Raw genomic sequence first — 27,771 nt, 5'->3', positions numbered from 1 at the left:
CAATCATGTCAAAACTGGGCCGGGGAAGGGATCGCAAGTGAGTTTGCATTTCCTCTAGGAACCAGCCTCTCCCTCCCTAGGGAAGCACATCTCAAACTCTGCTGTGGTTTCCACGCCCCTTGGGCACATGGGCCTCCTCGGCTCTTGCCGGGACGATGGCCAAAGAAGACAGGCTGTCACACCCGGGACACCTCGTAGCCTTGCAGGGCCCAGGTGTTTTCATACACTGCCGTGTGCTCTGTCTTCTCACTGTCGCTCTGCGGAGGAGGCCGGAGGGCATCCAGGAGACATTGGTGAAGGAAGATGAACTGGGACTGCGGAGAAAAGAGGTGTTGAGGGTGTGTGGGATTTGAGCACTGCCAGGAGGACATAATTTCAACTTGCTTTGTCACATATATAGCTCAGGAATATTCAGCTCTCTGTCAGGGCAGCTTTGAGCACTTCTTATGTCAAAAAGAGCCCTGCTGGATGAGGCCCATGGTTCATCTAGTCCAGCATCCTGCCCTCACAGGGGTCAACCAGAGGCCCCAATCAATAGGTCGTGCTCCTTTCAGATGTGATGGATGGCCCAGATGTTTGCCTGCTTCCTCTTAAGTCGTTTAACAGAGAACCAAAGTCTCCAAGAGAGCCAGAGGGAAGCTGTTTAGTAACTAAAGGTAAAAGGTTAAGTCCAGTCAAAGGTGACTATGGGGTTGCGGCACTCATTTGCTTTTCAGGCCAAGGGGGCTGGCGTTTGTCCACAGACAGCTTTCTGAGTCATGTGGCCAGCATGACTAAACTGCTTCTGGCGCAACGGGACACCATGATGGAAACCAGAGAACACGGAAACGGCGTTTATCTTCCCGCCGCAGTGGTACCTATTTATTTACCTGCACTGGTGTGCTTTTGAACTGCTAGGTTGGCAGGAGCTGGGACAGAGCAACAGGTGCTCACTCCGTCGTGGGGATTTGAACCGCCAACCTTCTGAATGGCAAGCCCAAGAGGTTCAGTGGTTTAGACCACAGTGTCACCCACATCCCTTTTAGTAACTAGTGAATAGCGAAGCAAGTTTTGTGTCTAACATGAACTGTGCTGCATTTTCGAGGATATGTTTTGAGAGACTGTCTCTTTGGTAAGGTTATCTTGAAGGAAACTACCATCCCAAGCACCTTGCTTGCAGGATGAATTCCTGAACGAGACGATGAGCAGGCTAGGAGAGTAGAAGGGGAGAGGAAGGAAGTGGATATAATAAACTGGGTTTTTCCCATTTAAGGTGGTCACAATCCCTGTATACTATCGTTTTGTGATGGTGCAGGAGAGGCCGATCCATGGAAACCAGTTGTGCAAAAGCCACGTCTGTTTAATCGCTTTCCGGAGTAATGCCTCACCGTTCAATAAAAGACCCAGAGTCAAATTGCAAAACACAACACCACAAAGGAAGGGGGAGGGGCGTGATAATGAAATATACGAAAAACATTTTTGCAACAATAGGCGCCTAGAAATGTAATAAATCAACCCCAAATGGAACGGAGCACATTGCGATATGGGCTTACCCAATATAGGCCCACTTGGCCGCTCCAATCCATGGAACCGGCACTGTGAGAGACTCGTTCCACATTTGTACAAATTCAGTATTTGTGTGTGGCAGCACCCAACACTTTGGCACTCCCTGCCTATTGACATCCGGCAGGCTCCTTCTCTCTGCTCTGCAGCGCCTGCTTAAAACATCTTCGTTCAGGCAAGCCTATCCAAGGCATGCGGAATGCTGACAAGTGTTTTCAACTGGGTTTTTTTTTTTAGCTTGCTGTCGATCTTTCGAAGGGTGTAAATCGTAGTTTTTAATTGGGGTGGTTTTTTTTTTACCAATAATTTCATTGTTTGATTTGTTTTATAAACGGCTTTGAGGGTGGCGGTTGTTTCCACAACCAAACAGTATATAAATTTTATGAACTAAATTGTTGTTGTTGTTCAGTCGTTCAGTCGTGTCCGACTCTTCGTGACCCCATGGACCAGAGCACGCCAGGCATGCCTATCCTTCACTGCCTCTCGCAGTTTGGCCAAACTCATGTTAGTAGCTTCGAGAACATGAACTAAATACACCAGTAATAAAATAAAGGCGAGCCGGATGCCTTTGTCCAGTGCCAAAATAATGACAGAGTCTGAAGCAACTGCAAACCAGGGAAGAGGCAAGCGCCATTAGGGAATGTGGAATGTCTTGGTTCTTCAGAGGAACTGTGCGGCTGAATGCCAGTAGCTGGGGAGACACAGCTAGGGAAAGCTGGGGCCTTCAAGACCTGTTCATGGACACCCCAGGGGTGCCTGATTGGCCACTGTGGAAAGACAGGTGCTGGACTAGATGGGCGTTTGGCTTGACCCAGTGGGGCTCTTCTCATGTGATGGCAAACAAGTACTTGGGGCCTGTCTCTGACAGGGTCCCCAGGATAATGTTAACATTTCCTGAGGAGAACTGTGTCCGCAGGACAGATCTGCTTCACGTAACGACATATTCCGAGCCTCTCACCTCAGTCTGAATCATGAGCGGACGGTTCATCCTCAGCTTCCGAACGAAGGAGAAGACTCCAAGCTCACCCGTGACCTGGGCTTGGCGCAGCAGGGAGTCCAGGGAGATGAACGTCCCCGTCCGGCCTACACCTGCGCTGGAGAGGGAAGGAGAGGACAGCGTCAACCAAGGCATCTCACCCAGAAGACCAAACACCACATTCACATGACATATTTACAGTGCCATGATGCCACTTCAAAGAGTCACGGCTGCCCCCAAAGAATTCTGGGAGCTGTAGTTCGTTAAGGGTGCTGGGAGTTGCTAAGAGACTCCCTATTCCCCTCCCAGAGCCACAATTCCCAGAATTCCCTGGGAAGAGGCGTTATGTATAGTTAAGGCACTCTGGGTTGAAGTGGGTCTGCCGTTTGTGGTCCCTCCGCAGCCTCAGTCCACAGAACCTGTGGGTTACACTTCCCCCTGGCTCTCCCCTGCCCCGATCCTCTCTTCCTCTCCTCTTGGGTTTACCTGCAGTGCACCAGAGCTGGCCCAGCGCCCCTGTGCTCCTCTATGTGGGTCCTTACAAGGTCTCGGAAGTGAAGGATGGTGCTTGTGATCTTGGGCACCCCATGGTCCGGCCACGACGTGTAGTGGTAATGCCTGGCGAGGTGGACCTCGGATAGGTTCACCTGTTGGCACACACACACACAATTCAAGCTCTTTCTTCAGAGCCACCCCTGGGTTTCACCTCCATTTCTTTTCAATTGGCACCTCAACATCCTGAAACCGTGGAAGCTCTCAGGTCCTTGTCACGCCGTTGGGGGAGGGGGAAGAGTTTTCATTTGTTTGTTTTTATTTCAAAAATTCTATGATTCTGTATACCTAGGGCGTTTGCAGTTTATTTTGAAGTGGCTCTGTTCCGCTCCCAAACTCAACCACTTGAGCTCGGCGTCTGAGAAAACAAAGTGTGGGACCTGCCACAAAATGTTGCAGCGTACCTTCCTCACCTGCTGTCAGGGTGGAAATCAGGTACTGTGGGATGAGCCAGTGGTTGAGACGGAAGAGTGAACTACAACCGGAGGATGAACTTCAGGAGGTAGGATCTAGGATCAAGCTGGGATCAGGGCCAAAAACAACCCAATGCACAACAGAACTCAGTAAGATCTTGTGGCTCAGGATCAGGAAGCCTCTCTCATATCCTGCCCAGAAACATCATATAACCCATCTAGGAGGGCAGAGTCAGCCTGGGGTTACTAAGGGTACAGAGCCTGCCACCTGCACCACACAAGATACCACACAAGGTAACAGTTGTCCACACAAGTACTTGGGGCCCGTGTCTGACAGGGTTCCCAGGGTGATGTTAACAGAGAGCAGAGAGAATTGTAGCAGACCCTTTACATCCCGGTCATCATCTGCTTAATTTACTTCCATCTGGACGTTGCTACAGGACTTCATATCCAAAATCGGCCAGGCACAAGGATAGTTTTTTCCCTTGTGCCATTAAATTGTTAAATTCGTAGTTGTATAGCTGAAGGGGAGGTAAATTACGGGTGGGGTTTGTTTGCTTCTTTGTATTGTGAGAGGAGCAGTGTCTGTATGTTTACATTGCAATGTAGCCGAAACAAATTCCAAGTATGTTGGAAAATGTACTTGGCCAATAATAAATTATTCCTATTCCTATTCCATCCCATTAGCTTGTGACACCTCCTAATAGCAGTGCTCTCACTCAGGGCTCCAGCAAGCCTGTCATGGGTTACTTGCAAGGGGCTCAAATGCCCCTTCTTCTCCCACTTGCCCTCATTTTCCTGCTTTTTTCTGTATTTTTATCTTCTAAACCACCCTGAGATATTTGGATGAAGGGTGGAATAATAATAATAATAATAATAATAATAATAATAATAATAATAATAATAATAATAATGTGTTTTTCAATTAGAAATTATTTGAATTTTTTAAGGCTGCCCATCCCGCAGTGTTTTAAAGGGTATTTTTGGCTTATGCATGCCTTGGGATTACTTCCCTCTTGTCTCTCAGTGACTCCCTTTTATTTTGTTAAGTTCACGATTAGAAGGATTGATTGTTTCATTACTATCATTTTTAAAGGGATATCTTTAATTAAAATTATGACGACCGGTACCATTATCATTGTCACAATTATCATCACCATTATTGTTATTTATCATCATCATCATCATTAAACAATAACAATTTGATTCACTTCCCAATCTCCACCCTAAGGTCCCAGGGTGCGTCCTGGCAATTTAAAACACAACACTAAGATCGGAAAACTAAGAAAACAGATCTGGGCCTCAAAAATCTACCACTCAGGTGTCAAAAGCTGGAGAAAAAGAGACTGCAGAATTGGCAATAGCCTCAGTTGCAATGATAAAGCGGTTGGGTAAATATCGCTTCACAGGGCAGTTATTCTGGCAGAAACCATTTGGACTGAACGCCGGGGGGAGGCAGTCCTGCTCCCCGCTCCATCACCTGCTTGATCGTGAAATCCCGGATGGTCCAATCGGGGAGAATTGTCTCTGTGATGACGGACACCGTGATGTTGTCGTAGGTGCATGGTGTGTAGTCCAGAGGCCAGTAGCGTTCACATTTCACCTGACCAGAAGAAGGGTGGGGAAGGGGACGTTAGTGGAAGGACTGGCCTTGTGGAGGAGCAGAGCAACTGTCAAACTTTGGTCAGGTTTTGGTTGGGCTGTTGCAGCTCAAGGGCCCTGAAGACCAGGTCTACATCTACACCCTCCTCACAGCAGCTGGGGAGTCGCAAGGCTCTTTGGAATGAGCTCCTCACTTCTGCTCCTTGCCTGCAGGGGCGTAGCAAGGGGGGTGGGGGTGGGTCGCCCCGGGTTCCATAATGGAGGGGGTGACAAATTATCAAGGAACAATTTTTTATTTATTTTTTTGAAAATGCCTGCTCCGAAGGTCTTATCTTACTATACTAGGGATTATATAGCGATATATGAAATTGCATGCATATGGGTTAATATCTTGACCCTCCTCCACCAAAATAGCTGTTCACTTGGCTGTTTTCCTATGTCATGAAGGCTGAAATTTCAGTTCAGAGAACACTTACTGTTCCCAACCCTAACCTTGTGGAAAGCAATCTAATTAGACTTTATTTTGATTTTGAGATGTTTTTAGGAGGTAATTTAATTATTGTTATTTTATACCAATGTTCTGTATCTGAGCCCTGAGCCCGACTTCGGCTGGGGAGGGTGGGATATAAATAAAAGTTTTTATTATTATTACTTGTTATTATTCCTCTGTAAGAAAATATGAAATAACATAAAACCATTTTTGTGGGGGGGGGGAATCAATGGGGGGGGTTGAAAAGAAATTTTCCGCACTGGGTACCACCTGACCTTCCCATGCCTCAGGGGGGGACAACAATTTTTTTGCCCCCCGGGTACCAATTTACCTTGCTATGCCCCTGCTTGCCTGATACTAACTGTCGCCTTTTACGTACATTGAAAAATGTCCAGAAAAAAATTCCATCACTTCTAGAGAAGAAAAAAAGAAAAAAGATTTGCTAATTTGTGTAAGTTGCCTTCAATCGACAACCTACCATCGAATTGGCTGCTTAGCATCATGGCCTCAACCTGAAGGGGTAGGAACACCCATGCAACTTATTCATAAAGGAGAAAGAAAACAGGAGGAACGATGGCACTGAAGAGGATTAAGGAAGAAGAAGCGATCAATCTCACAGGTATTGGGGAGGGGGCGATTTCTATCCCACTGAAACTACTGGTGGTTTTGAACCCACTCCAAAAAAGTAGATAATATTTTGTACAGCCCTAGATGGCTTGCCCCTTTTGAATGGGCAAGTAAAGGTAAAAGGTAAAGGACCCCTGGATGGCTAAGTCCAGTCAAAGGCGACTATGGGGTTGCGGCGCTCATCTCGCTTTCTGGCCAAGGGAGCCAGTGTTTGTCCACAGACAGTTTTCCAGATCATATGGCCAGAATGACTAAACCACTTCTGGCACAACGGGACACCGTGACAGAAACCAGAGCGCATGGAAATGCTGTTTACCTTCCCGCTGCAGCAGTACCTATTTCTCTACTTGCACTAGTGTGCTTTCAAACTGCTAGATTGGCAGGAGCTGGGACAGAGCAACGGGAGCTTACCCCATTGTGGGGATTCGAACCGCTGACCTTCCGATCGGCAAGTCCAAGTGGCTCAGTGGTTTAGACCACAGCGCCACCCACATCCCCCAATGGGCACCCCCTAAGAGGCACAACATTGTTCAAGCGGTTTTCTAACTCCCAGCCAAACGGCACAATTCTCACCCGTCCGTTCTCGGCGCAGTTAGTGAGCATGACCACGGTCACGATCTGCTGCTCCCATATCATGCGCCAGAAGTCGTACAGTGTCCCTGGCAGTGGGCCTTGGGCTGCTATGAACTCCTTTTCCCTCTCGAAGCCCTGGAGTAAGTAATGAGGAAGGAGAGAGAGCTTTGCCTTAGTATGGAATCAAGGGGAAATCCAATGTAGTCACAACGAAGAGTGGCGAAACTTGTTTAGACTGAGAGCCACTTTATGTGGTGGAAAGCGGAAGGAGGCCACATTTCAACGGTGGCTGCGTTTCACACACACACATTCACATGCCGTTAACAGTCACCAGTTATCACATACGTGGGGACACCACCCCTTCCAGCTCCTGCCCTCAGCTGTTCTAATAGAAGTGTTGCCCAGATTTTTGTCATTTGTATGCCTTTCCTTTCCGTATATTTATTCAAAGTGGCTGCTAATCAAAAATAAAGCAGTATCTACACATATAATAACAATTCAAGAATGTCGTCACGCTGCACTTTGCTTTGCCACAGACAAGAGAAACTGGGTTCCAAGAGCTGTTGGGCCTCACAGCAATGTCAGAGGGTGAAGAGGAGAGAACCAGAACCAGAGACAGGCAGGTAGACAGCCCTGACAAGTGAGTGGGCAGCTCAGGCAAGACGCGGAGGTTTGGTGAGCTTTAGGAGAGGAGGGGGTGCTGTTTTTGGTGAAAGGTGAGTGCTGGGTGGCTTTGGCAAAGGGTGGTTGGGGTTGGGTGGGGATAGATGGGACTGACTGGCAAAGAAAGCAAGTGTGCAGCCCCTAGTATAATAGCACTAACGTGTCAATATAAAATGAAACCAGCTCTTAAAATGACAGAGAAAACAGTAAGAGCCAAAACAAGGATGGCAACCAACAAAAGCTAGCTGAAAACAAAGAGTTTTCATTGCTTGCCTAAAAGCAAACTACGTGAAGTGAGAATAAGTGTACTCAAAGTCACTCTGTAGTGAGATGTGCAAAGTCAAAGCAGACTCTCTCTAACCATGAGATTGTTGCTCACTGAGGTTAATGAACCCTGGGAGAAAACTGGAGACTAGTTGGCATTATATATTGGGGCTGAGAATATAGCGTGCTAAAGTCTAATCCCAAATCTATGCCAAACTTAATTTAAGTTATAAAGTTTTTGTCAAGGGTGAATCACAAAGGGTCCCAAGCTACATCTCACACAAAAATGCAGCCGGGGTGGGGGATGGGACGGGACTCACAGGCATGTAACTTGCATTGATGTAATCTGAGTTGGGGTCTCCGGATTTGATGGTGAGCTGAACTCGCGAGTGGTCATCTGCAGAGAAGGAACCAAAGGGGTTAAAAGTAAAAGCAGAGAGGGTGAGCTGAAAAAATGGATAAAACTGAAAGTAAAGCAGCACCAAATATGGATTTACATAACTGAAAAGTGGCAGGAATAAAGTTGAGCAGCAGAGGCAGTGTGGTGTGGTGGTCAGAGTGTCAGATTAGGGTTCAAATCCCCACTCAGTCAAAAAGCTCCTTTTCTCTGGGCCTAGCCTACCTCGCAGGGTTGTTGTGAAGGAAAAGTTGGGGGGGGACTATGTATGCAAAAAAAAATTATATCAAATGGGGGTCAGAAAGTGGCAGATGCAGGGAGAAATCCAGCCCTCAAGGGTCAATGCACATTCCTCCCATTGCCAGAAAAAATTATCTGAAGTAGTGGGGAATGAGGCTAGAAGTTTTCCAAAGAAGTTCATTGATCTGAGCCAAAGCCTGCCTTACCCAAGAATTCTGGGTCTAGGGTCAAGTGACTCTCAAGCACCAATGTCAGACCCGCCCCCCCCCTTCGCCTCCTCCTGCTTGAATCTCTGGTCTTTTTGAGGTTTTATCTGAAACCACCACTCCGTAGTGAGATGTTCAAAATTAAAGCAGACTCTTTTGCTAAGCACAACCGACAAAGGAAAAAACAGGGCAGGGGGAACGAAACTGACACGGCAGAACGTTGCTGTAGCGATTCTTGGCTTGATTTTCAGGCCGCTCTGCCACGCTCTGGGGCTGTCCTGTTCCCACGTCCTGCAGTTGCTGTTATGTGGGCAAGGAAAAGAGAAATGGTGAAACAAGCGGCACAGAGAGCTACGAAACAAGGCGACTCCTCCAGCAAAACACAAACCCAAAGGTTCTTCTTTGTTTCTCAAAATGTTAAGCAGCATATAAAAATTCTGACAAAAAAGAAAAGAAAAAAAAGAATGCAGCCTAAGTATTTAAAATAGTGGATATTTAAAGTATTTAAATAGTGGATATGTAAAGTATTTAAAACAGAATGATGGCCGAAATATTTAAAAGAGTAGCTGAATAGGATCCGGAATCTCTTACATCTGGTAACAGCTCTCATTTAATTAGTAAAAGAAACAAGATGGAAAGGACACACGGGAGTAAAGTTTGTTATGAAAACTGGGATTTATATTCAGTTTTTGAAGATCTTATTGAAGCAAATCAACAAACAGAATCAATAAAAATAATAGAAATACAAAAAAAGCAATGTCTGGAAGATGCTTAATGCTACATTGGTAAAAGGGAAAGGTAAAGGGACCCCTGACTATCAGGTCCAGTCGTGTCTGACTCTTAGGTTGCGCGTTCATCTCGCTCTATAGGCTGAGGGAGCCGGCATTTGTCCGCAGACAGCTTCCGGGTCATGTGGCCAGCATGACTAAGCTGCTTCTGGCGAAGCAGAGCAGCGCACAGAAACGCCATTTACCTTCCCGCCGGAGTGGTACCTATTTATCTACTTGCACTTTTTTGCATGCTTTTGAACTGCTAGGTGGGCAGGAGCTGGGACCGAACAATGGGAGCTCACACCGTCGCGGGGATTCGAACCACCGACCTTCTGATCAGCAAGCCCTAGGTTCTGTGGTTTAACCCACAGCGCCACCTTGGGACTACATTGGTAGGGTACTTTAAAATGGGCTTTATTCTTAAATTACTGGAATACCCTTTTCAATCTAAAACAAGGGTGGCAGAGTATTTTGGCTGTGATTTAATTTTAAATAAACACATCACAGGAATGTAAATGGCTTATAATGTACTCAGTCAGACCACTGGTCCACCTAGCTCAGTAATGTCTACACTGGCTGGCAGGAGCTCTTCAGGGCTTGGGACAAGGGCCTTTCTTTCCCAGCCCTGCCTGGCGACACCGGGGATCGAACCCAGGACCTTGTGCATGCAAAGCGGGTGCTCTGCCCACCAAGCTACAGACGCCACGGCAACCTTGTACCTGGTATTCCTCGGCAAAACCAAAGCCGCTGTTGGAGAAGCGCTCATGGCAGTAAGCTGGGAAAGTCAACACGGGGACAGAGTCCAGGGTTCTGCAGGAGAGAAAAGACAGAACGGGTCTCTCTTTAAACCTCAAAGTTTAAGCAGGCAATACGTAATTAACTGACCAATTGTGTCGCAGATAACTCGGTTCTGCCCCCCCCCCTAAAATAAATCCTGGTTACGTCCATGTACCCCATACCCCTTCATCCTCACCCAGGCAGTCCCATATCTGCTTTCTGTTTCTCCAAGACATTCTTCGTCCTGCAAATGAGACAGAAAACTAAGCAACGTCTGTCAGTGGCCGGGTTGCCATCTGTCCTCTTTTACCAGGACATGTCTTCTTTTTCAGGAGTAAAATTTCTGTCCGGGTGGATTTTTGTAAAATTTGCCAAAATGTCTCTTGCTATACTTTCTGGATGAGACATAGACATAACTCAGGGGTCCTCAAACTAAGGCCCAGGGGCCGGATGTGGCCCAATCGCCTTCTAAAGGCGGCCCGCGGACGGTCCGGGAATCAGCGTGTTTTTACATGAGTAGAATGTGTCCTTTTATTTAAAATGCATCTCTGGGTTATTTGTGGGGCCTGCCTGGTGTTTTTACATGAGTAGAATGTGTCCTTTTATTTAAAATGTATCTCTGGGTTATTTGTGGAGCGTAGGAATTCGTTCATATATTTTTTTCCAAAATATAGTCCGGCCCCCCACAAGACCTGAGGGACAGTGGACCGGCCCCCTGATGAAAAAGTTTGCTGACCCCTGACATAACTGGTGGCTGAAGACTTGATTTACTCTTCTCTTCTGCTGCCCCCCTCCCCAGCAATATATCACAGCTTCTATAGCCTACATATAGTAAAAGGTAAAGGGACCCCTGACTGTTAAGTCCAGTCGCGGACAACTCTGGGGTTGCGGCGCTCATCTCGCTTTACTGGTCAAGAGAGCCAGCGTACAGCTTCCGGGTCATGTGGCCAGCATGACTAAGCCGCTTCTGGCAAACCAGAGCAGCGCACGGAAACACCGTTTACCTTCCCGCTGGAGTGGTACCTATTTATCTACTTGCACTTTGACGTGCTTTCTACCTTATTTCTAGCAGGAACAGAAACGATAACAGAGAAAATCGTTTCCACTCTCTGAGAATGAGGTCACTATTTGAACGACCTTTTAGCCTGGGGGTTTCATATGATTTATCAGTATATTTATATATTTGTGTACCTGACTGGTCTTTCTCCAGTATTTTTATCTGTTTTATCTGTATTCTTAGTCGCAATGGCCTGTTCGCTACGGGAATAAAGTTTGATTTGATTTGATTTGATTTGACGTGCTTTCGAACTGCTAGGTTGGCAGGAGCAGGAATCGAGCAACGGGAGCTCACCCCATCGCGGGGATTCGAACCGCTGACCTTCTGATCGGCAAGCTCTAGTATCTGTGGTTTAGACCACAGCGCCACCCGCATCCCTTCTACATATAGTAGGGGTATTTAAAATGAGAGTCGTCATAGCGACCTCATTTTTGTTCTTCAAAACATGGCAACCCTAGTGGTCCCCCCCCCTCCAAAAATAATAATCTCTAATCAGAACGCCTAACAGGGCACTATAGAACGGAAGCATGCAGTACCCAAACCTCCCACTGGGGAGCCATGGCGCTAGACCAAAGGCCCTCTGCGCCAATCCATAAGCAGAGCTGTGTGATTTGGAAATTACTGCATCGCCCAAGGGCCTGTGAGAAATAATCCACACAGAGAGAAATTTGTCTCCTCTCTCGTGACACTAGAACTCATGACCATCCAAGGAAGCTGAATGTTGGAAGATTCAGGACATATAAAAGAAAAGTACATCTTCATGCAGGGCACAGTCAAACTATGGAACTCCCTGCCACAGGAGGCAGTGATGACCACCAACATGGATATCTTTAAAAAGAGGATTGGACAAAATCATGGAGGACATGGCTATCAATGGTTCCTCTACATGACGGCTACGCTTTGCCTCCATGGTTGGAGACTTCTGAATACCAGGAGGGGAGAGGGCTCTTGTGCTCATGTCCTGCTTGTTGGTTTCCCATAGGTATTTGGTTGGCCACTGTGGGAACAGGATGCTGGACTAGATGGGCCAGATCCAGGAGGGCTCTTCTTGCGCTCTTCCGATTTTCTGTAGCTGGAGAGAAGACTTCAGTGCACTGCCTGGCCCTTTGCCCCCCACCCCTGCAGAGGAAATGAGTCAGGGGAAAAATACAAGCCGAGAAACACAGCTTGTTTTCTTTTCCTTTGTGCCTCCAGATTCAGGTTACGGCGGCCCTGATGCTCCCCCCCGCTGGGGTCAATAATGCTGTGCAGTGGCGGAAGCCTGCGATATTGAGCTTGCTCACCTTTTCCTCCAGAAATAGAACAGCAGCAGGCCGAGGAGGGCTGAGAAAAGCAGCACAGGGAGCAGAGTTTCCAGGATGACCCCTAAAGACAAAGAAAGAAAATGCTGCAACTAAGTCTGTGTGCGCCAAGGACGCGGGTGGCGCTGTGGGTTAAACCACAGAGCCTAGGGCTTGCCGATCGACGGGGTAAGCTCCTGTTGCTCGGTCCCTGCTTCTGCTGCCAACCTAGCAGTTCGAAAGGACGTCAAAGTGCAAGTAGATAAATAGGTACCGCTCCGGCGGGAAGGTAAACAGCGTTTCTGTGCGCTGCTCTGGTTTGCCAGAAGCGGCTTAGTCATGCTGGCCACATGACCCGGAAGCTGTACACCGGCTCCCTCGGCCAGTAACGCGAGATGAGCGCTGCAACCCCAGAGTCGTTCCCGAATGGACCTAATGGTCAGGGGTCCCTTTACCTAATGGTCGGGGATGGGAAACTCGTGGTCCTCCCTGCGTTCATAGAATCAAAGAATTGTAGAGTTGGAAGTGACCAGTGCAGGAATCTGTTACCCTCGTGGTCCCTTCCCACTCTAAAATTCTATGATACTAAGCAGAGTGCACAGGAAAGGAAGGGAGCACAGCTTAGCGGTCTGCTGAATGCCTTTTTAAATATTATTTAAATAGGATCAAGTCGCAGGCAATGGGACAGACCTCTGGCTGAGACCCGGAAAAGGCTCTTGTTGGCCCATCTAGTCCAGCGCCCCATTCTCACAGGGGCCAGCCAGATGGCTGTGGGGAACCTGCAAGCAGAATCCGAGCACAAGAACAGCCTCCCGTGGCTACCAGCAACTGGGATTCAGGAGTATTGCTGCCTCTGGCCACAGAGACAGAGCACCATAGCTTCTGTGGCTCGTAGTGACTGCTGGGGCTGATGGGAACTGGAGTCAACAGCATCCGGAACCCTGACAATGGCAGACTAGACAAGCAGCCGGTCCCTGGCGTAAGACGGCTTTGAACCTTCCCAAGTCTTTTCATGCATTTTGCACAGAAGAACCCAGACCCCTCACCCCAGGGTGCTCTGTGCCTGTTTGCCAAGGGTGCTGTCATTGTGGGATGTGATACACAAGTAGCAGTCAAGTACAACATTCCTCGTTTTCCTAGAGTGGACATGCGGGGGAATGTTTGGTCCAGCCAGTCGAAAACTTCCTGTTTCCTCCTGGCTGGGACATACTTCCTTTTGCATGTGACTAGAGGTGGGTGTGACCTTACCAGGCCAGGTAACAAAAGGGCAAGTCACGCAGCACACTCTCTCTCTTTGACCTCCTCTGTCGTTGGAGCAGCTTTTAGCTAGAATTGCTCAGCCAACAGAAGACACTGGGATTATCTCCATATGGGATAGTTCCACATGTATATACTTTGTAACTAAGTCTGCCTTCAGGGATCCAACTGTGAACTGGTGATGTGAGTACAGTGGTGCCCCGCTAGACGAATGCCTCGCTAGACGAACGGCATTCGTCTAGCGGAAGCTGCCCCGCAAGACGAAAAAGTCAATGGGGCTGCTTCGCAAGATGAAAAATTTTCGTCTTTTTTTTCCGTTTAGCAGAGCGCGGCTGTCATTGCCACTTCGCTAGACGAAAAAACCGCTAGACGAAAAATTCATAGAACGAATTATTTTCGTCTAGCGGGGCACCACTGTACTGTAAACTTCCTTTATATACAGTGGTACCTCTGGTTGTGAACGGGATCCGTTCCAGAGCCCCGTTTGCAACATGAGCAGAACGCAACATGAAGCGCCGCGTCTGTGCATGTGCACGGTGCAATTCAGCACTTCTATGCATGCGCAAAGCGTGATCCAGTACTTCTGCCCATGCGTGAATCGCCAAACCCGTTCCGGTATTTCTGGTTTCTGCGCATTCGTATCCCGTGACCAACGCAACCCGCAGTGAACTTATCCAGAGGTATGACTGTACTTTACACAAGATTGTGGCATGTTTATTCTTTTAAGAGGGATTACAAGGGAATTTACCAGGAACATACAATTCAATACTGAATTGTATGATAGTGAGAGGCTTACACAAGCCTGCAACCAGCTGTCTGCTATGCGTTTAAAAGGGGAATGTAAAACTCTGCTAAGTTATAGAACTTGCTAGCGCAAGTTAGGAAGGATATTAATAAACAATATATCCCCTCCTGCCTCCCTGAACATACCCACAATCATTAGGGTCCCCGGCTGCTTTCGTCAAGATAGAGAAGCATTTTAAAACAGCACACTACACCCCCAGCCCGGCCACTGAAAGGCTTGCTCAGATGTGTCTCACCTGCGTTACTGGTGGTGCACATCTTCTGGGCAGACACTGCCTCCTGCTCATACCAGAACGTCTGCACTTGGACCAAGTAGCTCCAGGCGGGTTGCAGGTTGTCAATCTCCGTCTCCTCTTTGCAGACCGTCCATTCCCGGACAAGCTGGTCTGACAGACAGACCTGCAATTTACTGACCTGGCTGGCTGGGCACGTCCAGGACAATACCAGACGGTCGCCCCACATTGAGGAATCACACTTCAAATTATTCACGTGGTCCGGCTCTGTGCAGGTGGGAAGCAGAGAGTACTGTGAAGGGGTGTTTTATATATATCTATTGCATGCCCACAAACATGTGAATCCCATCCTTTTTTCAATAGGACCTCTCACTGAAATGGATGAAGTTCCAAATTTTATGCCGCCCATCTGGCTAGGCTTCCCTGGCCACACCTCCCAAAGACAGGGCAGGCCATTCATGAGGCAAAATGAGGCAACCACCTCGGGAGGGGCAGACTTTGATAATATGGTGCCCTGGGGAAGGACAAAGGCTGGTGAGCCGCCCCCCTTGAATATTTCTTATTCTCACAGTAATTCTTTTTGGTACAGTTGCTTTTTTATGGGTCTTCTCAGTAGGTACCCATTTAAATATAGGATGGTAATTGTTGTTGATGTTGTGATGTGCTGACCTTGGGCAGCAGGATCTACAGGGGCAGCAGATCCAGACGCCAAGGAGTGCACCACCTGTTTACAACCAGTCTAAGGGATGGCAGTGCCTGTTAGCTTCCTCTACTCCAGGTGTCAGGAACTGGACGCCCTTCTCCTGAACCTTCCCATGGGCAGGAGGACAGCATAGATTTAGAACAGTGGTTGGCAGAGAGGTATAGTCCAGAGGGGGAAAGCTGGGGAACACTGGGTGAGGAACAGCAAGAAGAGGAAACACCAGGAGAGAGATAGCTGGCAGATTCAGTGTCCTTGGAAAGCATTCCTGCCCCCCCCCTTCGCCTAAGACTAGATGGGCTTTGAGAGTGATAGAACAGAGAGCTCAGCGGCAACAAGCTCCGATTACCCGACGTAGGAGTGGCGTCGATTAATGGGGATGGAAGGAGTGAATCCTTACTAGGAGCATCGCCATATTTTTAGAGACACATTCCTTTGTCTCTCACTGTGATTATTAAAGAAACTAACTGGTAAGGCGCTGTTTCTTTGGATCTGTTTCTTTACTGCACCGGGGTGGGGGGTGGGGGTGGGATCCTATCCCCCAAAGCTTGACATCAGGCGACATTCACACCACTGGGTGGAGGTAATGATTGCTAAACTACTCTAGGAACTGTATGTCACAGACTGGTTGGATGCAGAGGAATAGTGGCAGAGAGAAGTCCAGAAGCAGAAGCAGAGGCGGAAGCCAGTGAGAGGCAGAGGCAACTAATCCTAGTTTTGTCCCCCATGGCGAACCCTCCACCTCCTCTCTGGCGCCCCCTGGTGTTGGGCTCCCTGCCTTCTGCCCTACCAGTCTCAGTAAGCACCAGCCATCATTATTGGGTAAAATGGACCAATAGCCTGATTCAGCAACAAGCGATGGGGGGGGGGAGTGAGGCTCAACATCTGTGTGTGGCTGGGTTAGATCTTCCCTCTACTAATTTGTAGCATAGGCCAATGAATCATTTCACAGTGAGTGTGTGTTTGTGTTTGTGTGTGTGTGTGTGTGTAGCTCCCCGTTGAGCGTCACTGCCTGTGGAACTCCTGCCATAAAAATCTATGCTTCCTTGCATGCCAAACCCCCCTTTTGAGAGAGGATGCGACCACCCCATTTTCTGACACACACACCCCCCAAGAAAACTGTACGTACTTGTAGCCCCTTCTTGCAGGACGCCAACGCTGTACGCGGTCTTGTTTTCTCCTTCTGCTACGCTCAGCAAAGTGAAGGTGTAGTTGGAGCTTGGAGTGAGACCTCTCAAAGTCGTCTCCGTGGAAGTGCCAAGACTCTTTTCTTTGTCGTTGGACTCGTTCAGGTTCTTCCACCGCAGCAGAAAGCTGCTGAAAGCTGAGCTCGGCTTCCTCCAGGATAATTCAATTTCTGTCTGGCTGCTGTTGTGGACCCTGAAATCTGTAGGGGGCAAGGGGCCTGAAAGGAGGAGGCGAGATTTGTCAGGAGAGCCGAGTCACAAAGAAAGCAGAGGTTGTCGTGTTAGTCTACAAGAGGGGAGAACTGCCCCCCACCCACAGTTGGGCAATGCCACCCCCGCTTCATCCAGCCTGATGAAGAGTTCTGTCAGACTCAAAAGCTTGCACTGTTTCCTGACATTTGGGTAAAGACGTTGCCCAACAGCAGGTCCCATCCCCTCGCGCCCCCCCCCAGTTACAGAGGTGTCTCTCAAAGACTAGACACAGCGTCTCCCTTAATGTGTGCTCATAAAATGCCACTCTCCTCTCTGTGGACCTGGGACTTCTTTTCTCCAGCTGCTCCTACACTAAGTGTGATGCATTTTCAATTAGGGGGTGAAGAGAGATAAATCAAGTTTGGTTTGCATCTCCAAAAACAATGCACTAACCGAAACACAGTGCAGGTCTCCAACCAAAACTGCAACACAACTGCACATAAAGCTGCACAAACTAGGGAAAACTGCACATTAAAATACATATATTGGGGAAAAGAAAATACCCCAAAAAATGCATCTGTCAAGAAAAATCGCATTTAAATGTGTATATTCAGGGAAATGAGCATTAAAGTGCTGGTTACAGGTAGGTAGCCGTGTTGGTCTGCCATAGTCAAAACAAAATAAAATAAAAAATTCCTTCCAGTAGCACCTTAAAGACCAACTAAGTTTGTTCTTGGTGTGAGCTTTCATTTGCATGCACGAAAGAAGAATCTGAAGAAGTGTATCTGAAGAAGTGTGCATGCACACGAAAGCTCATACCAAAAACAAACTTAGTTGGTCTTTAAGGTGCTACTGGAAGGAATTTTTTATTTCCTTTTGTTTTGTGCTGGTTATTATTTTTTGCGTGTTTTGCAAATTGTTGCAGAAATGTCATGAACCAAACAAGAGTGGGAAAATAAGAAGCTGTGAGCAGATGAATCTGACTGATTCAGGCACCTCTAATTCTCAGCACCACTCTGCATTGGGTCTAATGCTCAAAATGAACAGGGGTAAACCTGCTTCTAGACTGTACTGATTTAGACCACACAAAATTTGGAATTAAAAAGCTAAGCAGCGGAAGATTCCTGATGCATTTATTCCACCTACGAAAGAAGGACAGGTAATCGAACAAGCTGATCAGGGTGGAATACCCACTTCTCTCCCCATTTATGTTCACAACAACCAGTGCTTTTTTCTGGGGGGACGCAGGGGTACGCATACCCCTAAACATTTTGTGAATCTTTGTACTTTTGTCCATTTACTGTATTTATTTCCCCTCGATTTGAACTATAAAATGGTGGTTTTCTTGAGTCAAAATGAGAGTACCCCAAAACATTTTTTTTAAGGAAAAAAGCACTGGCAACAACCTTGTAAGTCATGGCGGACTGAACTGCCATGGGGGGCCCCTTCGCAACCAGCAACAAGGTCTAGGTAACCACTGTTATCCTCTCCAATGGGGTTGTTCCACGACAGATTGCCACACCTTCACAACATCTGTGCTACCGACTCTCAATCTTTGGGATTGTGGAAATATATTCAACAACAAAAATAAATCAAATTGAGTCATGCAACTCAAACTGGGTGTTCTAGACCCCAAAAAGTTTTAAGCACTGTGAACTGAAGTCGCTTCTGGGGTGCCTCTGGGATCCTGAAGCTTAAGCTTCGTTAGTTTTATAGTAGATTACATAATTGCAGAGTTGGAAGGGACCCTGAGGGTCATCTAGTCCAACCCCTTGCAGTGCAGGAATATGCAGCTGTCCCACACAGAGATTGAACCTGCAACCTTGGCCTTAACTAACTGAGCTGATCTACCCTTGCCTGAAAGGTAAAGCTAGGTGGAGTGACCATGACTAGCTCAACGTTTCCCAGTGAGTTTCATGGCTGAGTGGGGATCTGAACCTGGTTCTCCCCACCCCTAGTCCAACCCTCCAACCACTACACCACACTGCCCAAAGTTCAAGTCACATTGCCGCCACGCCCCCCCCCCCCCGCGGCCCATGACAGTTGCACTCACATGTCAGAGCCCATCTGCTAGCTTGTTTGCTCTTAACCCCGCCGATCACCGAGGCCAGCTTCACTGAGTACAGGATCCCCGGCTGGAGTTCTGTGATGTTGTAGCTGAGGCGATCAACCAATTCGTTCCCCGACAGGTTTGCACGTTTTCCGCTGCGCCAGCTCACCCAGTACGAATAGTTTGCGGCATTGGGGTCTTTGGGCCGATCCCAGGAAACAGAGATGCTTTTGGTCTCGCAGTGCGACACTTTTATATTCTCGGGAGCATTTGGAGCTGGGGGGAAAGAGCAGGCTCACTTAACACACCACGCCAACCCCGGCCGGCCATGTGGAAGTTGGGAGCCCAGTGTCCTTAATCCAAGCCGCACATCCCTCCAAGCCACAGCCCACAATACTCACGCCTCGTCTCAAAATGGGGGCACCCTCAGGTAGCTGCTAGGGCTCTGGCACCCCAGCTGTGCCCAGTCCTGATCCCTGCCCCTTTGACTAGTGCTTTGACCACTGAATGACTGGGTCTGGGAGCTGCTGTCTAGAGTTCCTGCAACATCCTATTGCTGTGGTGGGAAATTTGAACGGCGGCCATTTTAATTTCCCACCGTGACTCTGACATAGCGTTGCTGTGGTAAATTAGAGAGTTGGGGGCCTACAAATCCCCCTCAGGCCTGGAGCCGGTCGTGATGACAGACCCTCCAACTATCCCCATTTTCCAGGATTAACAGAAGCTGTCCCAGTTTCTGGTTTAATCCCAGAATGTCCTGCTTCTCCTGAGGATGTTCCTATTTTCATCGGAGGAATGTTGGAGGGTAATGGAGCTATGCGACACCCAAGCCAAGGAGATAAGTAACTATACAACCTTTGGAAGACACCTGAAGGCACCCCTGTATAGGGAAGTTGTTGGGGTTTTTTTAAGTTTAATTATGCTTTTATATAAGTTGGAAGCCACCCACGGTGGCTGAGGCAACCCAGTCAGATGGGTGTGGTATCAACAACAACAACAACAACAACAACAACAACAACAACAACAACAACAGCAATGGAATGGGACATCCCTATTTTCTTTGGAGAAATGTTGGAGGGTATGAGATGATGTGCCCCTCCCTTCTCCGCAAGGCACTGCATGCTAGCTGAGGTCTCTGGTGCTGATATGTCAAACGGGAGCTTGGGAGCGATTTCTATGTGACTCAATCTACTAGGGGCAGGGGAAAGTTCTCAGGGTCCTGGCTGCTGCTTCTCTTTCTCCCCTGGCCTCAGCCTACCTGTGGTGGCCTGTATGGCGCTCCTGACGCTGGAGATGTTGTTGGCAGAAATGGCAAACACCTCAACGCTGTACGTTGTGCCTGGTTTCAGGCCGCGCACCCAAAGCAAGTTTCCGGAGGCGTTGCGGCAACCCGGCAAGCAGACCTTGTATCTATAGAAGCTGGCATGAGGGTCCTTGGGCGCCGCCCATTCAATCTGCAACGCGTCCACCGTGCGATTCTGTATACTGATGTACGGGACAGGTGAAGGGCCTGTGACAGGAGAAACAGAAGGAACCTCTAGCTAGGCTCTTTGATATGAGCCGACCTACAGGCAGCAGGCATAAGCGGGTCCTGGAAGAAAATGACACAGTGTGGAGAGCTCCTGTTCAGGACTCCCACATGCCACACCCTTTCCATGATACCACACACACACACACACAACCTTCCAGTTTCCCAATTCCTTGCCTCCACATCTGTCAATCATCTGCCCTTGGCTACTGGAATGGCAGTAGCATCATTCCACGGCTACCTGACCAGAGCCTCTGCTATTTGTTGTGTTATGTGACGCTGGCTACGTACAACAGGGGCACCCCGGTATCAGTGCCTACCTAGTTTGTGGGACATTGTTCCGAAGGAGGCTCACAGTTCTTTCCGCTGCTGGAGTTCAGGTAGCAAGTAAAGCTTGGGATAAGAGCTCAACTACTTACCTCCAATTAACCAACTCTGCTGGTTTATTGCTGCTGTGCTGAAATACTGACTCCCGTTTAATTACATTTAAAAGCTTGCTTTCATATCGCTGCTAAGTTGCCCTTCATATCCTGATGAACGGGAAGGCAGGGCATAGCTTAAATAAAATGAAATATGCTGTGTATCTAACTACACACCCACCCACCCACCCACCCATTTATGCATCAATATGAGCATGCACACAAACAAGCAAATTAGGAGAAAATTTAAGCAGGCTACGCTATCATTAACACAAGATAACAACTTGTTCTCTATTCCTCAATGCTCCAGACATTGCCACACACACCTTGGCTAACATACAGTGCCTTGCAGAGAAGGGAGGGGAAACCCATAGCCCATCAAGACTCCAACACCCATCAGTCCCAGCCAGCATGGCCAATAGGCAGGGATGATAGGAACTATAGTCCAACAAAGGATGGAGGGCCAGGGGTTGCCCACCCTGCTGTCCAAAGACCTGGTTTCAGCTGCTGCCTGCAGAGTGGGGGGGAAATAGATATAGATCACCTGTGTGGGGTAATTAATAAAAGAATTGGCTGGATCCCTAGATCCAAAGTGCAGAGCTAAACACACTCTCCAGCAAGAGAGAGCCCCCAGCAGTGTTTTTAAAAGTCACCAAAGCAAGCAGCAGTGTAGCATGGGGATTTACCGGTAGACTGTTAAACCTTTTAATATCCTGTTTAGTCTGCTACCAGAGCTTCGCATTTCTACCCCTCTTAGCACTGAACACACCTCACACCTTAGTAAGTTTAAAAATGCTTTGCTTACAAAGTTCCAAAGGTTCATGCATTTATCCATGCAGCAGGAAAAGTAAACACAGGCAGAAATCTTGGGATAATAAATATAGCGAAATGGCCCTAAGCATGTGGTCTGAGCTTGTAGCGAGCAAGCTCAGGTACCTCCTATCTCACATGGTGAAAAAGACCGAAGAAAGGAGGAAACTTAACTTTCCTCTAAGAGCTGAGGGGGCGTGACCTGGCTGAGTATAGGAGTACAATTCTGTGGTTTTAACCCCTTCATGCATTAACTAGCCCTAAGCTTGCTCGCTATGTTCGACAGCAATTTCCCACAAGTAGAAGGTAATGGCGAGACTCACGGGTGAAGGCAGTGATGGATGATTCCTTGCTGCACCGTCCATCCAGTTTTCTGATCACTGTCATGTTGTAGTTCTGCCCAGGCAACAGTTTTGCAATGTTAGATGTGCAGTTACTGAGGCTGGCTTTAGGGGCTGTTGTAGCACTGACTCTGTGCACCTTGTAGCAGCAGTCGTTGGAGATTTGCCAGTGAAGAGTTACAGAATGGTTGGTCTGGTCCCTTTGGATGAGTTTTTGCACAGGGCATGGCTCTGTTCAGAACCAGAAGCAGAGAATGAGCAATCAACAAGCACTTCAACCCCACAGACCACTCCTTATAGGGAAACCAGGCCCAAATTCATTGCACCTAACACTGGGGCTGATTGCCGAAGAATTGATGCTTTTGATTTATGGTGCTGGAGGAGACTCTTGAGAGTCCCATGGACTGCAAGAAGACCAAACCTATCCATTCTGAAGGAAATCAGCCCTGAGTGCTCACTGGAAGGACAGATCCTGAAGCTGAGGCTCCAATACATTGGCCACCTCATGAAAAGAGAAGACTCCCTGGAAAAGACCCTGATGTTGGGAAAGATTGACGGCACAAGGAGAAGGGGACGACAGAGGATGAGATGGTTGGACAGTGTTCTCAAAGCTACTAACATGAGTTTGGCCAAACTGCGAGAGGCAGTGAAGGATAGGCGTGCCTGGCGTGCTCTGGTCCATGGGGTCACAAAGAGTCGGACACGACTAAACAACTAAACAACAACAACAACACTGGGGCCTGCTCTAGGGGGCCTTTGGAATGCTGCTATTTTGCAGGAGGGACACAAACACAGCCTCAAAATTTTGGTTTGCGGAAAGAAAGTAGATCAAAGCACTCCATGCCCTAGCACAACAAATCCACTTAAAAGAGAAAAAAAGAAAAAGTGGGATGTCTGCAGTTTGGAAAGTGATGGATGTGGAGAAAGAGGAAATGGTGGGGCCAGGGGATTCCGAGTCAGTGGCTCTCAAACTCTCTTTCTCCCCCCCCCCCCCCACAACCTGGTCCACACTTTGAGAATACTGTATAAATTTGCTTGTGCCATATAGAATTTTTTGTTGACAAGAAATACACTGGAAAACAAAAGCAAACAACTTGCAGCAATGCATGATTTGTGACTTAAGATGGAATAGCTCAGTCGGTAGAGCATTAGACTCTTAATCGCAGGGTCATGAGTTCAAGCCCCACGTTGGGCAAAAGCATTCCTGCATTGCAGTGGGTTGGACTAGAATGATGATCCTACGACTCTATGATTCTACTTTGTAATATAAACATAGGACATCCAGAAAGTATAAAACAATGCAGCTACATATTCTTCAAGTAAAAGAATTTTTTTATGCTACCGGTATACTACACTGATATGTTTAAATGTCTTTTTAATATATTTTTTTAAAGGAGGGTCCTTTCATCAGTCTCATTTGCCTTGCAAAGCGCCTTCGGGATGCAGAACCCGGGTTCCCTCTTGACACAGATTGTGGAATGTGGATTTCGGCCCTTACCTCCGCACACAAGGCAGTCAGCGAGTGAGGAACAGTTTTTATCCACATGCTGTTGACAATGAGTGGGAAGGCTGGTGCTGTCGTCGCAGCCTAGATCCTGGTCCATCATCTCTGGTCTTCTGAAAACATCTGTGACATTTGCATTATCCAAGCGACAGTACACAATGACAAAGTTTCCACCGACTTCCCCGGGGTATTTGCAGGGATCTGTGGCGGCAACAAAATGGAGGCAGGGGTTAGAGAAGCCTTTCCCCAGTGTGGTGTCTGCCAGACATTTGTTGGACTGCAACTCCCATCGTCCCTGACCAATAGCTGTGCAGGCTGGGGCTGATGGGAACTGGAGTCCAACAACAGAATCTGGAGGATACCAAGGGGGTTAGGGAACTAGTTTAGGGTGTTAGCCCTGCCTGGTCCTACTGTATTCAACTCTCCTTCTTGTGAGATGTGATACATAAGTAGCAGTCAAGTACAACATTCCTTGTTTTCCTAGAGTGGACATGCAGGGGAATGTTTGGTTCAGCCAGTTGAAAATTCCTTTTCTTCCTGGCTGGGACATACTTCCTTTTGCATGTGACTAGAGGTGGGCATGACCTTAACTGTCCAGGTAACAAAAGGCCAAGTCACGCAGCACACCCTCTCTCGTTGACCTCCTCCATTGTTGGAGCAGCTTTTAACTAGAATTGCTCAGCCAACAGTGGGATTATCTCCATATGGGATAGTTCCACATGTATATACTTTGTAACTAAGTCTGCCTTCAGGGATCCAACTGTGAACTGATTATGTGAGTACTGTAAACTTTTATATACTTTACACAAGGTAGTGACGTGTTTATTCTTTTAAGAGGGATTAAAAGGGAATTTACCAGGAACATACAATTCAATACTGAATTGTATGATAGTGAGAGGCTTACACAAGCCTGCAACCAGCTGTCTGCTATGTCCAGAGGACACTGGGGTTATCTCTATATGGGATAGTTCCACATGTATATACTTTGCAACTAAGTCTGCCTTCAGGGATCCAACTGTGAACTGGTGATGTGAGTAAACCTCTTTTATATACTTTACACAAGATCGTGGCATGTTTATTCTTTCAAGAGGGATATAAGGGAACTTACCAGGAATCTAATATTGAGGGGCTTAAACAAGCCTGCAACCAGCTATCCACTGTGCGTTTAAAAGGGGAATGTGAAACTCTGCGAAGTTATAGAACTTGGTAGCGCTAGTTAGGAAGGATATTAATAAACAATATATCCTCTCCTGCCTACCTGAACATTCCCACACTTCTCTCTTGTCTCCAAGGGCATGGAGGGCTTTGCATGTTGCAGAGCAAAGAGCACAGAGAGCACGGGGCGAGGGGGGGGCTCCCAGATGGAGCTTAAGACTGCTGGGGAAGAGACTTAGGAGGAAGTGAGGGACCCATATCATCAGTTTGGCATCTGCTTTACTGGGGTCAGTCTTGCTCATAGGTTTCTCTGTTTGTATTCTGATTCCATGAATAAAGAATCTACTTTGAGTCTCTGTTCTGACCTGCAGCTGAACCAGCTCCGACATTGAGCTTCTAATGTTTGTGGCAGACCCACTCCTCGATTCAGGCCAGTATTTAGGGGAAATGTCACAGCTCATTGGTATAGCCCCTGCTATGCGTGCAGAAGGACTCAGGTTCAAATCCCAACATCTCCAGGTAGGCTTCAGAGGGAGGGGTGTCTGTCTAAAGTCCTGGAGAGCTGCCAGTCTCTGTAAACAAGGTGCTGGGAACCTTTTGGCCCTCCAGATGTTGGTGAACTACAGCTCCCATCAGCCCCGGCAAGCATGGCCAATGGCCAGGGATGATGAGAGCAGTAGTTTCCCAATATCTGGAGGGTCACAGGTTTCTCCCCTGTTCTGTATATAGGAAGCATATTGCGTGAAACCCCCTAACAGAGTGGCTGCCAACCAGTTTTGATACTAATGAGCTAGAAGGATCAATAATCTGATTCGGCATTAACCAGCTCCTCGTCTTCCTGCTTCAGAAGATATTGAGTTAATCTCAGACTAATCCACTCCAGGAAGAGGCAACATCAGAAGCCCAGAGAAAGGTTGTTATTCTCCTTACCTGCAGTTGTTGTGGATGGCTTTGTAGTAGTTGTGGGTTCTTTATTTTTGCCTGTTTTGGAGAGGCGAAGCAGAGGGGGAAGAGGCAAGTATGTGGGAGGTTGAATCTCCTTTATGGATTATTCAGTTTGTGAATAAAATATACAGAATTGCATCTGAAACTAAAAGACCCTCATGCACACAAAGACACAGATTCTCCAGAAAGTGCAAAAGGCAAAAAGCAGGCATAGAAACAAACTGGTAACAAGCTGTGCCAAAATGACTCTCTTTAAACCCAAGGAAGGAGGCCGTTTCTTTAAAAAAAAAAAAAAAAAAACTTTTAATAAAGCAAGAAGAGTCCTGCTGGATTGGATTAGAATCCCAGAATCTTATTTATAGTTGGGGCCAACTGGAAACCTCAAGGAAACCCACACCGTCCAGGCACAAAGGCAACAGCAGCCTTCTTTATGTTTGTTCCCAGAAACTGGTATTAGTCAACAGCACACTGCCTTAGAACATGGAGGTTCTATTCTGTCTATCCTGGCTGGTGGGCATTGATAGACTGGCCCTCTACTTGCGAATGAGGCTGCAGTTCAGCAGGAAGGTTCAGTTCCGGGCATCTCCAAGTAAGCCTGCGAAAGTCTGAAATCCTAGAAGAGTCACTGCTGGTCATTGAAGACAATTCCAAGAAAGATGGGCCCCATGGTCTGCTTCAATATAAGGCAAAATTCCTATATTCCTCCGTGAATTTATCTGACCCTTTCCAAAAGCCATCTTTGCTAATGGCCATCATGTAGTTTAGTAACTAGGATGCTGGGTTTCCCACTTGGCCCTTCTCACACTAGAAGAAGAAGAGTTTGGATTTGATATCCCGCTTTATCACTACCTGAAGGAGTCTCAAAGCGGCTAACATTCTCCTTTCCCTTCCTCCCCCACAACAAACACTCTGTGAGGTGAGTGGGGCTGAGAGACTTCAGAGAAGTGTGACTAGCCCAAGGTCACCCAGCAGCTGCATGTGGAGGAGCGGAGACGTGAACCCGGTTCCCCAGATTACGTGTATACCACTCTTAACCACTACACCACACTAAGTTCTCATTCCTCTAAACAGTCTGGAAACCCTATGGTGGGTGGGTAGGGGCATATTGGAGCTGGGGGACAACTGGCGGTGAAAGGGTTAAGTGCCCTCTCAAATTGCCCCCCTCTCAAACTGGGGTTCTCAACCTGGAAAGTGGTTGTTGAGCTACCTTTACATGAACTTCTATGTAAAGCACTGTTTGCCCTTTGGGGTCCATCTAAACCAGTGTTCTTTGACCTTGAGTCCACAGGTGTTGTTGGACTACAACTCCCATCATCCTTGGCCAGTTTAGTCAGGGAATGATGGGAGTTGTAGTCCAAAAATATATATTTAGGGCTGGTTGATGAGTTCAGGGGTAGCTACTCTTCCGTATCGCCCTGCCTTGCAGTGAAGAGGATTTCAGCACCCGCCAAATGTAGTCATGCAGTAAAGTGCTTTCCTGTAATCGCCTTCCAGGCAGGCAGCATTTCAACAGGTGCACCCCTCCCCGTTGCTGCATCTCCATGTTGGAGAAAGTTTCACCTGCTGAATTCCCTTGCAAAGCTAAAGACATACACAAAAATGTTGGCTATCGTCATAGAAGCAACTCACTGTGTTGTCCAGGCTGAAGGAGCAGCAGCAGCAGCACCTACAGGGGAAAAGGGCGTAATGTGAAAGGTGTAGGGTTTTCTAATTCCCAGAAGGCCTTGCTCGCAGGTGTTGGCACTGTGATTCCCACGAACACCGTTTAACCTTGCTCACATTATAGGTAGGATGCGCGTACGAGTTATACCTCATGCTTTTCAGAGCAACGTCATCAAAAACCCCACCAGCCTGGACTTTCATAGAATCATCAGAGATGGAAGGGACCATGAGGGTCATCTAGGCCAACCCCCTGCGACGCATGAATCTTTTGCCCAACGTGGGGCTCAAACCCACAACTCTGAGATTCAGAGCCTCATGCTTTACTGACTGAGCTATGTTGTGGCTTCGGCTCCCCTGGTTCTCTGTCTCCACCTCGTGGGTTTTCAACATTATCTCCAGCTTTCTAAGGTGCCGTATATTTAAAGCACATCCGTCGCCACCCCAATCTGGAATCCTGAGAAAGAGTTGTGTGTTAAGGGTGCTGGGGGTTGTAGTTCTGTGAGAAGTAAACTACATTTCCCAGCATTCTCTGGGGGAGGCCATGTGCCTTAAATG

At 47.7% G+C, this 27,771-nt stretch overlaps 1 protein-coding gene across 1 annotated transcript; it reads right to left on the bottom strand.

Annotated features, from left to right (window-relative positions):
- Nucleotides 1-27,606, bottom strand: PTPRH (protein tyrosine phosphatase receptor type H). The gene is made up of 18 exons (XM_033168394.1): nucleotides 27,541-27,606; nucleotides 27,184-27,220; nucleotides 23,449-23,655; nucleotides 21,933-22,181; nucleotides 20,111-20,362; nucleotides 18,856-19,128; nucleotides 16,553-16,828; nucleotides 14,727-14,990; nucleotides 12,433-12,514; nucleotides 10,289-10,336; nucleotides 10,035-10,125; nucleotides 8,755-8,845; nucleotides 8,023-8,099; nucleotides 6,776-6,910; nucleotides 4,964-5,086; nucleotides 3,005-3,165; nucleotides 2,501-2,636; nucleotides 1-314 (listed from the first exon to the last, which is right to left on the bottom strand). Exons 1-18 carry the CDS (start codon nucleotides 27,604-27,606, stop codon nucleotides 177-179), a joined length of 2,706 nt encoding a protein of 901 aa, XP_033024285.1. The 3' UTR covers nucleotides 1-176.
- Nucleotides 27,607-27,771: the final 165 nt, after the last annotated feature.

The sequence above is a fragment of the Lacerta agilis genome, chromosome 14 (genome assembly GCF_009819535.1).
Source record: "Lacerta agilis isolate rLacAgi1 chromosome 14, rLacAgi1.pri, whole genome shotgun sequence".
NCBI classification, from domain to species: Eukaryota; Metazoa; Chordata; class Lepidosauria; order Squamata; family Lacertidae; genus Lacerta; species Lacerta agilis.
This window is presented reverse-complemented; position numbering and strand designations above follow the sequence as displayed.

Coding starts and splice junctions, on each gene's coding strand:
- PTPRH (XM_033168394.1), bottom strand. CDS start 27,606: ATGTTGAAAACCCACGAGGTGGAGACAGAGAACCAGGGGAGCCGAAGC. Junction 23,656..27,183: donor CCTTCAGCCTGGACAACACA/GTGAGTTGCTTC, acceptor TTGCCGCCACAG/ATCCCTGCAAATACCCCGGG. Junction 19,129..20,110: donor CGCCATACAGGCCACCACAG/GTAGGCTGAGGC, acceptor CTTTCCCCCCAG/CTCCAAATGCTCCCGAGAAT.